Genomic DNA, 12,914 nt, shown 5'->3' with positions numbered 1-12,914 from the left:
ACACACTATCCCTAAAATCTATGGAAACACTGCAAGTCCCAAATCTACACAGCATTACAAAATTATCAATAATTCAATAATTAATCACAATTTAAAAACAAAGAATGAGAGCTTCGGAGAGAATAATTCTAATTCTATGGAAAAGTACCTTTTAAAGAAAATCCATTAAAAAACCTCTTTGGAGTTTAATTTGGTTTAATTTGGAGATCTAAAACTTTCTTGACAACTCTTATCATACTGCTTCTCCCTAGGGGCATTTAAATATATATTCCATAGATATGGTTGGCTTCTTACAGTGTTTGTGGCTGTTAAATGAATGTAAGCCAAACAGCCAGTTCTTAAAAAAAATTTCATGTAGTTGAGTAATGGAGGAGTTAAGTACCCTGAGTCTTGCAGCAGGTAAAGGACAGTTTAGTAAAATTAGATATGTGAAGAGAACTGCTTTGGTTTCTGGAGTTCTGCAATTTTCAAGCTACACTCAGAGAGAAAAGGAGAAAAAGTAAAAACCTCTTAGGCCTGAGTATGGAGCACAAGTGTAAAAAAACCCCAACCTGATTTCAATACAGGCAAGATCTTGCTCAAATACAGATCTTTTCTAAGAGTGATACCTTATCAAAATATTTTGGTCAGAAGATGCATTTAAATTCTCATTTGTTATCTGCAGGAAGAATTGGGGAAAATCAACTTTCAGGAAGTAGTAATTTCTCAACTATGTGATTATCTTGCATTGTTTAGAACAGACAGCAGCAATTGCTCAAAGTAGTACTTTGAATTCATGACTAAACCCCACAAAAGAGTGTTTCCTCATCTCATCTCATCCTCAGTCTCATCTTCGAGTTTAATCTCAAAATTAAAGATGAGAAATTACTTATGGTCTAATAGGAAGCAGTCTAAATCACACATTCTGTCTGTTGCAATGACTAAGTTCCTTGACTTCTCAGTTCTTCAGTGTGGTATACAGCAGTCAGAACTTTATTCTGCCTTCTGAAAGAATCTTGTTACCACTTAATCATATCTGCAGTCTTCAGTAGGTTTATCTAGTATTTGTTCCTTCTCCATTTTTACCACCCTTGGCCATTTTGGAGAATGTTGGCTGAATTTTCCATGCTTAAAATTTTCTCAAGTCAAGCTGAAATGTCTTCTCCCCATTCCTGATCACTCTTTTTTGTCTTTTGATTTACAAATTCATTCCTCCTATTTAACAGCAAACATTACTTCTTTGTTGGTTGCTTTCATATTTATTATTTTGCTTTCCTGTTTATTTTCTCTGAGTGTTTCCTCTATGAAGATGTACCTCATAGTTCTGCCTTTTTAATAATTCCCATTGGAATATATAAAATTATTATTTCTTTTTACCAGATTGTGTTGCATGCATTTCCATTTCCAGTATTTTGAATATAATACTCTTTCTATGACGTGAAAACATCTCACAATCTCTTTAGAATCTCCAAAATAGAAATAACATCTAGGTTATCATCTCATCATTTGTATATAAGATTTAGTACCAAAAATATCAGCTTAAATTTAGAAATTTTGCTTTGAGAGCAATAATTAATATATAAACTTCATGTATTCCCAATCAGAACATTCTTCATGGCTGTAAGTCTTCATGCATTTTGTCCCCCCTCAAGGCTGAAAAAGTTCCTCTCAGGAACCTCTTCTTCAGAATATCTAGGAACATACAACATGCAAAACTTATTCATATATTAGAAGTTAAGACTATTGTGGTACAATAGCCTGATAACAATCTCTGTAAATGATACTGGAATAGAAGTAACAGAACTGTTTAGGACTTAATGTACATCTATTTATCTGTTTGTGCACACATGTAGATATATAAAAACACACAAACATATATATATATATATGTAAGCATAGTTACACATAAGTGTAGATAAAAAACTCAAGACATATTTGGGACTCATCTAAACTAAGCAATTTAGATATTGATATGGATTTACTAGGATCTCCTTACTCTCAATGAAGAAAAGCAGATGCTTCTTGGCCGTGATTGATCTCATCCCAATTTAAACATCTATTACAGCACAAAAGAGCACTTTTAATGATTATCTCAAAGGTAGAAGGCAGAGGTTCCCACGACAATTACAAGTACATAAACAACTAGCCACACAAAAAGAGAAATATAAAACCTATATATAACCATAAACATGAGGATAACAACAGGCATTATGTATAGATTGCAGCTAAGTGAAAGGGAACATACAAATGGTTACAATAACACAGGTAGGGGAAAGATAATTGTATGGTCATTGGGGTAGAATGCTAGATACAGATCTGTTGCCTTTGAAATCTTTCCTACAAAGTACCAAAGCAGTAATGCTACATAAAATTACGCAAATAACTTCAGGTAGAGCCCCTACAAATCTCAAGAGATGGAACTGACCTGAGGCGGACTATTGTTACTGCCACAGCTTTGATTGAATGAACTTTAATGTGACCCTCTGATGACTATCCTGACCGTGAATAACAATGAGAAGTGCACAAAGACAACCATTTCTCTGTAATTGTCTTGGACAGTGGCTGACCAGATATGCTGGCCATCAAATAAACCCCAAAAGATAGACTTTTCAAAGCTGTATTGTCTTCTGGATTCAAAATATGATTTATAAATCAAGAAATTCATTGAGATTATTCTGACAGTGGTAAAGCTAGCATGTCAGACTTGGTAAAGTCAACTTTTACCTCTCCAGGAGAAGAAAAACATTAGAATAGGTAAACACTCTCTTCTATAAAATCTCCCATAGGTAGTTCAGCTGTTAAAGCTCTGACCTCTAAGGTTTTGTATAGTACATTCCTTACAATTGATAATAGAATACATCGACATGTCATCTTCACGTGTCTGTTGATAGAAAAAAATAAATATTTATCTGCACCACTTATCAGGGAGTGAAGGCACTAAAATGTGGTAGCAAGTGAACAGAAAGTAAAGTCTGAATCATGCAAGCAACCGTAAAACAGTTCCCGTAAAACAAATTCCAGGTTTTAAATAAGAAACAACTAAGAAAGCACAAAGATAAAGGTTCAAAGGCTGATCACATTAGTCTTTCAAAAATGACATTATTTTCATAAAACACTGGAAATGAAATTCAGGTCTTCCAGAACATTTAAGTCCCAGCATTGCAATAACATTGTAAAGCAGATGGTGAGGGCTGACAGTTGGCAGTTTTGGACTTAATTGAAGATCTGAAGCAGGGCTAAGAACACATCTTAAGGGCAATTATCAAACAGAACATTTTCTCAATGATAAATTACCAAATTGAAGACAGTGATATTTCACAGAAAACAAAAGCCATGCTACATTGTAGAATTTGTTTTATATTCTTGTTACAGAATACAAGTTACAGAAAGTGGACTTATTTAATTTTGTTTCATCTGAACTTCAAAAAATATTTTCTTTTCATTGTCCTTTGCAATGCAAAACAACTTTGAAACCAGGTGTCTATGCACAAACAGAAAGCACCCCTATCAAACCTTACTGAGATCCATTTGTTCAACAGAGATTTAAAAATAAAAATCCCTTTGACTTGAACTTCAACATTAAACCTCATATATTAAACATATCTCTTCAGGTGCATCTCAACTGTCATGTAGGATCTCCCTTTGTTATGCACAAGCCATAGTCCCCAGTTGGCCCACTGAACAATTTCTTTGTTTATTCCTGGGCTCTTCTCAGTAACTATTCCCTTGGCAAGCAATGGTGGGCATGGAACTGAGGATCATTCAAATCTGTGGTCTGCATGTCGGGAGTTGTCTAGCTGAATACAACAAAGTAGTGCAATGCACAGGGATAGCGAGGTGGAGTTTGAGCATGACAATCCCAACAGAGCTAAGATGAGAGGAAAAAAGACATATAGGAGATCTGCAAGCCATACCAGTGTGATTCAAGTAGAGCTGCTGACACATCTGTGTGATCTCCTTTGTGACAGGTTGTAGTGGAAGAAAGGAAAAGTACAGAAGTGGTCTTTAGAGAACAGATGAAAACAGTATCAAGAGATCCTGCCTTGGTATTTTTCTTGAAGAAGAAAGAAAGGCTGTTGTTTTAGTTAATGGAAAATAGAACTTGGACACATTTTAAAAACACAGGTATCAGAAGTTTTTCAGCATCCATTTATGGCTCAGTGTCTTTCCCTGAAAAACACACCAATCAGTCATTTGCTCCTGCCAGATGACTTGTAGTTCAGTTAGTTGTTTTTAACAAGCATGACTTGATTATAACCAACCATTCACTCTTGAAAACATATAAAGGAGCGGTCTAAGATCAACTAAGTCACTAGGAGTCATTTTTGATGTCAGAATGAGATACTGTTAATACTGTAAGTATTATTTTTCTTTTGCCAGATCAATAGTAATGACTGAGTAGAAAAACAGTTGGATGCCATTAGGAACTTACACACAGAACGATCCAGGATGGAGGCTGTTGAGCCAAGAAGTAGCATGAGTGGTAGTAGATTATGGTGCTGTGATCCATTTATTTTCACCTGGATCCATGCATGACAAAGAACTGGTTGCTTGCTCAGGACAATCATGCCTCTAAACCTACAGGTAGAGAAGCACCCTGCCTTCCTTTTCCCAGAAAGTTTATCCATAAGCTAAGCTCACACACAGGTGAAGAAAGGTTGCTCTTGTGTAACTTGCTGACACTACCAAGTTTCAGGCACAGCCTCTGTTTCCTAGATATCTTGAGGCAGGGTATACACAGAGCACACCCCTCCAAACATTGCTAGGTACATAGGGGGAATACATTCAATCAAAATATATACAGAGATGCTAAGAAAACAGGATATAATTTTGCCTAGTAAGGAAAAAGCTATGTAATGATAATGATATGAGGCAATTAACTGGTAATCCCCCAGACACTGCAATGAAAACACACTACTGAAATTCTCCATGAAGTGCTGCTTCTGTTGGAATCAATGCTAGTTCTACAATTGTCTATATTTCAAGAAGGCTTGGCTACTTTTCTGGGCAGAATCATTTAACTTGTTAAAGATAATTACAAAAATAATCAACTCCTCCATTTGTCTCTATCAACTGATGAGTTTTTTACCTGTGATATAATACTAAGTAGAGGACAAGAGTGCAGTGTTCCTTTCCCCGTCCCCCCAAAAACTAAAAAAAACTACAGCTCCTCCAACCAAATATTAAAAAAGGTTTTGGTAGGTTTATCCTTTCTATTTTAATGCATAATCTCATTCCATTTTTTATCCAAAATAGCATGGTAATATGGTTATTGCAATGTTTCTAGCCCAGCCTAAGGCATAAGAGTGAAATCTTACAGAAAAGCTTTCCACTGTAAAATGCTAAACTCTGTTTTCAACCTTAAGTACCTCAGACAAAGAAAGATATTCCAGTGCAAACACATACAATACTCATATTTTCTTCATATACTTTGTGAAAAGTCATCTTTTAGAACAACAAATAATTCATACTGTCAAAAGTTTTCTCTGCATTGAAGTGAGGAAAAAAAAGAGCCAAGTTAGCGCTTCCTTCTAACTCCATGTGTCTGATATTCTCTAGAAAAAAGGGTCATGAGTCTGTAGCAGATGCAGATTCAGCATACAGCATGCCACCATGGTTGCATGGGGTCAGAAACTGGAAGCAGATGGAATCTGAGAAAGGCAACAACTTCCAGGTCTTGACTCCTACTCTCACTAGCTGCCTCAACTTGCGGGCAGTGTCTTGTGCCTTCTAAGGCATGTTCATACCTGAGTGTAGGTTCCACAGATTGGCTTTGGCACAGCACACAGGCATCTGCCACTACAATGGTGACTGTTTTATGTGTTGCAGCCACTGAACTGATGGCATTTTCCCTGGTTTTGCACCCCTGCTCTGGCAAAGTAGAGCCAATGGGTGAGGCATCTCTTCCTTTAATTGTTCTCAAGCTGTAAATTGCCTTGCACTTCGACTTGTACAGTCCAAGCAAATCAGCTCACTCTAGGAAGCACTGGTCATATCAACTCTTCAAAGCCTCTGCCAGTCCTAGGTGAGGATTCAAACCTACATTTAACACACAAGTCAGATGTAGTCAGAATAGCAATGTTTTCCAAGCCCTTCTGAAAGAATACTGGGAGAGATGACCTCTAATTTGACAAAAACCAATTTTGGCATGCTATCAACAGCTGCCCTCAGTCTAAAACACAATTGATACCTTGTAGTATAATCCTCATACTATCAACCACTCTTCTGATAGAAAGTAACTACCCAATGCTTTGATGAGATGATTCAAAGTGGTTTAAACTAACCTGGTTTAGTCTAACATTCAAGTAAATTAGCAATGCATTTTAAAACAGTAAGTCAGACTCAACAGCGAAGTAGTGATTTAAAGAATCAGTTGCATTCGTATGGCAAAATCTGTGCAAACACCAGCTCAAAGCTTTAATTTCACTTCTAAATATTTTTATCTGAGGAGCTACAACATTATAATTACAATGAACTGTTTCCCCAGGCACACACTACACTGGGTCCTGTTCAAAATATAAGTAAAAGATTTGGTTGGATTTCCTTTGTTCCTACCTCTTCCCCACAACCCTCTGAAACACAGAGACTGACTATCAAGTTTTGTCTGGGTTTTAGTCAGACAAAAAGAGTTGTATTCAGTTGGCACACCTCTGCAGAGTATGGTCATCTGTTGTTCACAGACTGTCAGCAGCCAAAAGATCTTTAGTTAGCAAACCCACAATATCAGATGAGGATGGACTACAGCTTCCAATCCTCATTGGCAGAACAGCACGGAGTGGGGGCTAGGGAGCTATGGCTCTTCACAGGGACGGCAACAACAACAACAACTTGCCAGCACTGTGTTATCCCTTTCAAGGAAAAAAGTGAAATCACTCTGAGCAATACCATCAGGCAGGCACACAGGCGATTGGACTGGCCATTTCATGGTCTCAAAATACTTTCTTTTTGAAAAAACCCTCATTATTTTCATACTTAGATCAAGACATAACTGTATACAGAAAATGCTGAGTTTTGTAGTTAAATTAGTTAGGCACTTATGCTGCACTCTTCTGTAAAAAACCCTACAACTATACATAGCTAAACAATCTCTTCTTTTTTTTAAGCTACTGAGACCAGAACTAGTGAAAAGAGAAGTTAGTCTATGATAATGAAGATTAAAAAAATAATTAAAAATAATTCAATGTTGAAGTCAGAAGCATTTATATTATTTACATCAAAAAAGACTAAATAGGAATGCAGTCAAGTACTGCCAGTATTTCTGCCAGTGGTTTTGGGATAATGCTGTACCCAGGGCAAAATAACTCTGTCAGCTCTTTTTCTGAGAAGCTGCAAGGACTGATGCTAGCTCTCTATTTTTAAATACTTGGGAGGTATTCAAATACAACAACAAGATTGAGGTGGACAGGGAAAAATATTTTCTTAGCACACAGTATAATATTGGTAACAGTTAACTGAAAAAAAAGACTCCTGTATGATCTCAAGTTCAATCAAAACACTCCACTAAAAATGAAAACGAAGAGAACATTCACTGGCATATATAAAGGTAAATGGTCTATACAATGTAATGCTGGCAAACAAAGTGTCACTATCTCCAAACTCAGCAGTAAAAAAATAATTGCTCTTTGATATCAGCTGCCACATTCTGATGGATGGACTGATTCTGTGCAAGCAAACAATTTATGCCCAGCATACAGGGTCCTATAATTATAAACTATCAAAAAAAATTTAAAACATATTCCATGAATAAACATGGAAAGTGAAGGTATGCTTAGCATTCTCTACATGTTATGGTAACAACCATAAAATTCTAAACTTAAGAGCAGCAGTTCTAAGTTATATTCACAATTAAGAGAGCAACACTCTGTGATACAATGTTAGGTGAGAAAAAATACATAAAAAAATAAAATTATTTACTGAAATAGAAAGTGAAGTTTTCTTTTCCATTTAATATTTCAGGTTAAAAAAACTCCAACCCTTCATAAAGTTTAAATTCATAAAAAGCCTTAAAATTTTTATTTTTTCATAATTCATACCTGGTGTCTGTTCAGTGCAACTGTTAGCTCAGGATGGCATACCTGAGACAGGTAAACATTCAGCTAGCTTAACACTAGCGATGCTATGAAACTCCCAGTTTGTAGCCCCAAATCTTTCTATGAGCCTTTTAAGCTTGAACTGTGGCAGCTGAAGAGCAAATGCAGGTCAGCTGCTGTTGTGACTGCTGCATCATGAGAAGATCCAGCTGACGTGAACTGCTGAACACTTCTTAAATAGTGTCAACTAGAGCTGTCAGGAGATCATAAGCCAGAGCCCCAAGCAATTTGATTAGAATCAGAGAGTAACTGGATTAGCGGAACTACTGAATTAGTATTTGATGAGCTGTATAATTCATACATTATCTTCACAGCACTACCAGCTCTAGCACCTGCAACATGGATTAGCATCCACCCCTCCATGTGCCAGGTGAGTCAAGCGTCACTCAATGCAAACAAGAGATCTGTGCAAAGGTTTGCACTGAAATGGGTGAAAAAAATCAAAACTAACTCTACCTTGGTCTAGGAATTCAGTAAAGATGCTTGCCAAGTCTATTGGCACGTTCTCACTATTTTATCTTTCATTTTAAGCAACTTTACAAGGAAAATTGGGAGATATTCTCTCCTAGAGGCAGGATACAATCAGTCAGACAGCTGGTGGTATCCTGTCTCTGAGAGGTGAAAGATTTGGAGAGCCCAGCACACAACCAGTGCTGGGGTCAGCAAGAGAAAGAGCTGGTGCCTTTCACAGGGGCAGAAACCATGCAGTCAGCAGCACCGTGACTCTCTGGGAGTGTGCCTGCCAACCCCATTGTCACATATCAGCTTCTAACACCCAAAAATACCATGTACTGGAGGAAGGCAAATGCTCTCCTCAAGCAGCTGCAGGAAGCTGGCCCATCAAGATAATCTGTGTCTATCTGCTACTTTTTGAACATCAAAGGGTTGGCAGTATGCTTGTCAGGGCAGTCTGAATGCAAAACTTCTCTGGTACTCCTGCAAGCTGCTGGGGTGCCTGTTCAGGTTTTAGTCATACTCCATACAGATCTGAAGCTTCCTTCGAATAATGCTTCCCACCTAGGATTACAGTTAATTAAATAAACACAACTTTTGGCTTTCATAAAATAAACATTTTAAATTAACATTTGTTTTAAATGCTGAAAGGTTGGATTGTTGGGGTTTTTTTTGCTGTTCCTTTTTTTTAAACAAAGTTGTCTGTTTCTAAATTTCAGCCAAGAAGCTTAGGTTCCAAACACACAAGCTTTATTGTAGATTTTCTAATTTGTAATGATCAAAATGCAACTTGAAACAAGTCAACTATAGTGAAATCAGCTCAGCCATGAAACAGGACTGCAGTTAGAGCTTTATCTGCCTCCATCCCTACAATTATTGCAAAGGAGAAAGACAGAGTAAGTTACGTTACTATTTATAGTAAAAGGAAATGGTAAATATGAGCGCTTAGAAAATAGTAGGCAATAGAGAAAATACAGTAATTTGGAGTTATGTCTTCACTAATATCTAGTAATTCACAGGTGGCATGTTACATCTGTGTGCCGTATTTTATTTGACATGTTCACAATCCTTTTTAAGCCAGTCACAAATCCAAACACAGTTAGCAGACAGGGTATTTAATAAAATCAGATTTATAAAACTATTACTGTGCGAAACAGCATTCCACCTATTAAATTTCTCTAATACAAAACCAGCTACTCAAATCAATAGAGAAAGAAAAACAATAAATAATGAAACTATGAGAAAATAATTGAGATGTTATAGAAGCTATAAATACATCAAACATTTCTGACGATATATCATAACGCTCTCTATGTTTGCCCCCTTTTTTCCTTTCCCTTCAGAAAACCTCTCCCAGTATCTGCAGTTCCTAATCATTTATTCTATAAATACAGCTTAGTTGACTAAGGCTGAAACGCGCTAAGATGCAGTAACGTTTCAAATTCATACATGAAACAATTTGGAAGCTTCCCCCAGGCATTCGCTGCTGCGGCTCCCGCTGCTCTGCTACCCACAATCCCCCCCCCCCCCCATTTACCTGCTCGCTGGGCTGCTTCAGCCCTGGTCAGGAAGTGGTAAAGCTGATCCAGCTTATCAGGCTGCTCCTCCAGGGACTTCTGCTGCCATATGGCTGACCCAGGCCCTGCAGCCTCCCTCAAGGCATTCCACTTCTGTATCAGAGTGAAGAGCTCGGAGAAGGACTCGTGATAACCCTGTCGCAGCATGTCTATGCAGATGTTCTTCTTGTACGAATTCCTGTTCCTGGGAATAAGAAAGATAGATTTTAAGCCTTTAAAGCTCTATTCTATTCTCCACCTTGCCAAATAAGTACAGATAACTAGAACAGCTTTCAAGAAGAGACCTCTGCAGTTCAGCAGCGGGGAAGGGGTATTTTTCCCCCCCCCTGCTCAAAAAGCAATCTGCTAAGATACAATTATGGATGTGATACCCTCGGGAAGGAAATATGGCGATAATGAATAAACACCAAGATAGATATTGAAAACATGTTAAAAATATACTGGTATTCTTCAGCTGGTATTGGTAAGAAAGGCTGACTGATGGGCAAAAAACCCTGATGTTTACATTAGTTCATGAAAACACAATGAACTCTTAGTTTGCGTTAAAGCAGCGCACAGGGAAAAATGAAGCACATTCCACATGTCAAAACAATGTATATGTTAAATAGTTTTGCTGTAGGATATAATGGCTTGGTTTAAAATGTCGAACAAATGCTATGCCAGAAACATAATCATTAGATATTATTTTGCTTCTGTTTAGCATACAACTTCAGCTGGGACTGGTTTGCTGATGCAAAAGTTTGATCATTTCTCCCTAATGTTAAAAATCAAACGTTGCAATGATGAATTTATATCAAAGTTATCTCATTCATAAACTCTCACAAGATAGACATACCAAAAAGTTGGGGAATCAAATATTCTCAAGAGGTAATATATCTTTTGAGGTATTATTTATGGAAATAATAAAAATATTTCTTTTATGTGGCATGAAACAATCACTGTGTCCTCCCCTGGTGAAGACTATGAGTCCAATGGGACTGCCTGCACACTAAAGTACAGATACACAGGTATCTACTGTGGAAAAACAAACCTTTGTTCCAGAAAAACGGCAAGGACTTAGTTGTGTTAATTTTATTTTGTATATTAAGTTTCCAAGCTGTTTTCAAGACTGTCCTTTTAGATTAAAATCCATTTAACTTCAGAATCTCAGCAGCTTTAAAATAAATATGGAATTCTGAAAGCTGAGATTTATGGTGTATGTAATAAATTCAGATGACCACATGCTAAACAATAGCCTAATGAGACTAATACTTATAGCCTAAAAAGAGCTACTGCTGTTCTTTAGAATCATTAATAAGATGGAAGTGATGCAAAAAACTTCTTAGCTAGATGTCAGTGAAATAAAGAGTAATGCGAGATGTAGGAAGTAAATAATCTGTATTATTTCATATTTAATATGATTAAAATAAACCCAATTAATTACTACATTGATGCACATTAATCCTTCATATGTATTTTTCACATTTCAGTTGCAGAACTGAACACAAAGTATTAGAAAATCCTGATACAATTTCGACTAGACAGTACTGAATTTATGTTTAATATAGAAATAGATGTTTTTCAAGACAGGAAAATACACGTTCATTCAGAAAATGGAAAATACATAACTATTCTGTAAAACATTTGCAATTCTTGTCTAAGAAAAGTAAATGAGAAATATCTTTAAACATTTAAATTTTAGTTTGCCAAAATATGCTATATTTGTTATATATCAGATGCACGGTATGCCCCTTAAAAATACATTAAAAAAAAAGATATTATGTTAACATAGTACAATATATTCTCTACTCTCTATATGGTATGCTTTCTTTTTTCCTGATTTAAAATCTTATCTAACTAAAAAAACCTCTGAAGAATAAAGATAACAAATTCCTACCAACTTCTTAAGGCCTAGGTCTGAGTCCTATAGCAATGTAACTTAGAACAGTGGAATAACAATCTGCCTAGCAGATCTACACACATACATATTTATCTATATAATGTGATCTATACATGTGCATATGCATTAGATCAGGAGAAGTAATGCAAGTAAAAAAAGACAGCATTATTAGCAAACCGATTCAGGAAATAAAAACATAGAGTAAAATAGGTCAGTTTTAACAATCAGTGTTAATATTCTTTCAATAAATCCCATCCCAATTAATGAAGTATTTGAAATAATGCAGAAATCATACCGTACAGAGCACATTTTTTGCTTTGCCAAAGATAACTGATCTCAACTCAAAAGCAATGAAGCTACCTACTGCATAAGCATTCCAATTTTAGAGGCATAAAGATAAAAGTTCTCTCTCAGTTGTACTTAAAACCAGAAAATACACAAAGTGCAAAACAATACCACTATTATTTCCTTAAGTTTCCCCAATAGATAAGACATGATCACACACAGACAATACAATAGGATTAGAAATTAGTGATATTATGGGCATGAATGGTATTCCTGACACCTCAGAGAGCTTGATGCTGCAACGAATTGCATCAGTTATCAAAGTGCCCCCAGATGAAATGCCGGTGTCCCTTTTCTTCCAGCAAACCACTGGTGCTTTTGAACAGAGCAGTAGTGCAGGTGACAGAAGGAAACTTTTCATGACGAGCTAAACTATAAATCCTCCGTCCTCAGAATCCTCTTCACGCTGCTTTTTATTATGTCATATTTTCATGGCATGTAAAATGAGAGGTTAAACAGCAAATCTGGTTTTACGTAACCAAGGATTACTTTATTTCTTATTTATTTATTACTTTCTTTAACAAATAAAGTAATATTGATGCCTAATTAAATGCACGATTTATTTGATAAAATCCAACTCTTCTCAGTATG

The 12,914-nt window shown here is 36.4% G+C and overlaps 1 protein-coding gene across 1 annotated transcript in view; it reads right to left on the bottom strand.

Annotated features, from left to right (window-relative positions):
* Window positions 1–12,914, bottom strand: part of TTC29 (tetratricopeptide repeat domain 29) — a gene marked incomplete at both ends in the record, with an annotated part of 123,919 nt that overhangs the window by 95,399 nt on the left and 15,606 nt on the right. The window contains 1 exon segment of the mRNA XM_084267037.1: window positions 10,060–10,283. Within this exon segment, the coding sequence (XP_084123163.1) occupies window positions 10,060–10,283 (224 nt within the window).

This window comes from Gallinula chloropus (assembly GCF_964237585.1).
Source record: "Gallinula chloropus genome assembly, chromosome: 7".
NCBI lineage: Eukaryota > Metazoa > Chordata > Aves > Gruiformes > Rallidae > Gallinula > Gallinula chloropus.
This window is presented reverse-complemented; position numbering and strand designations above follow the sequence as displayed.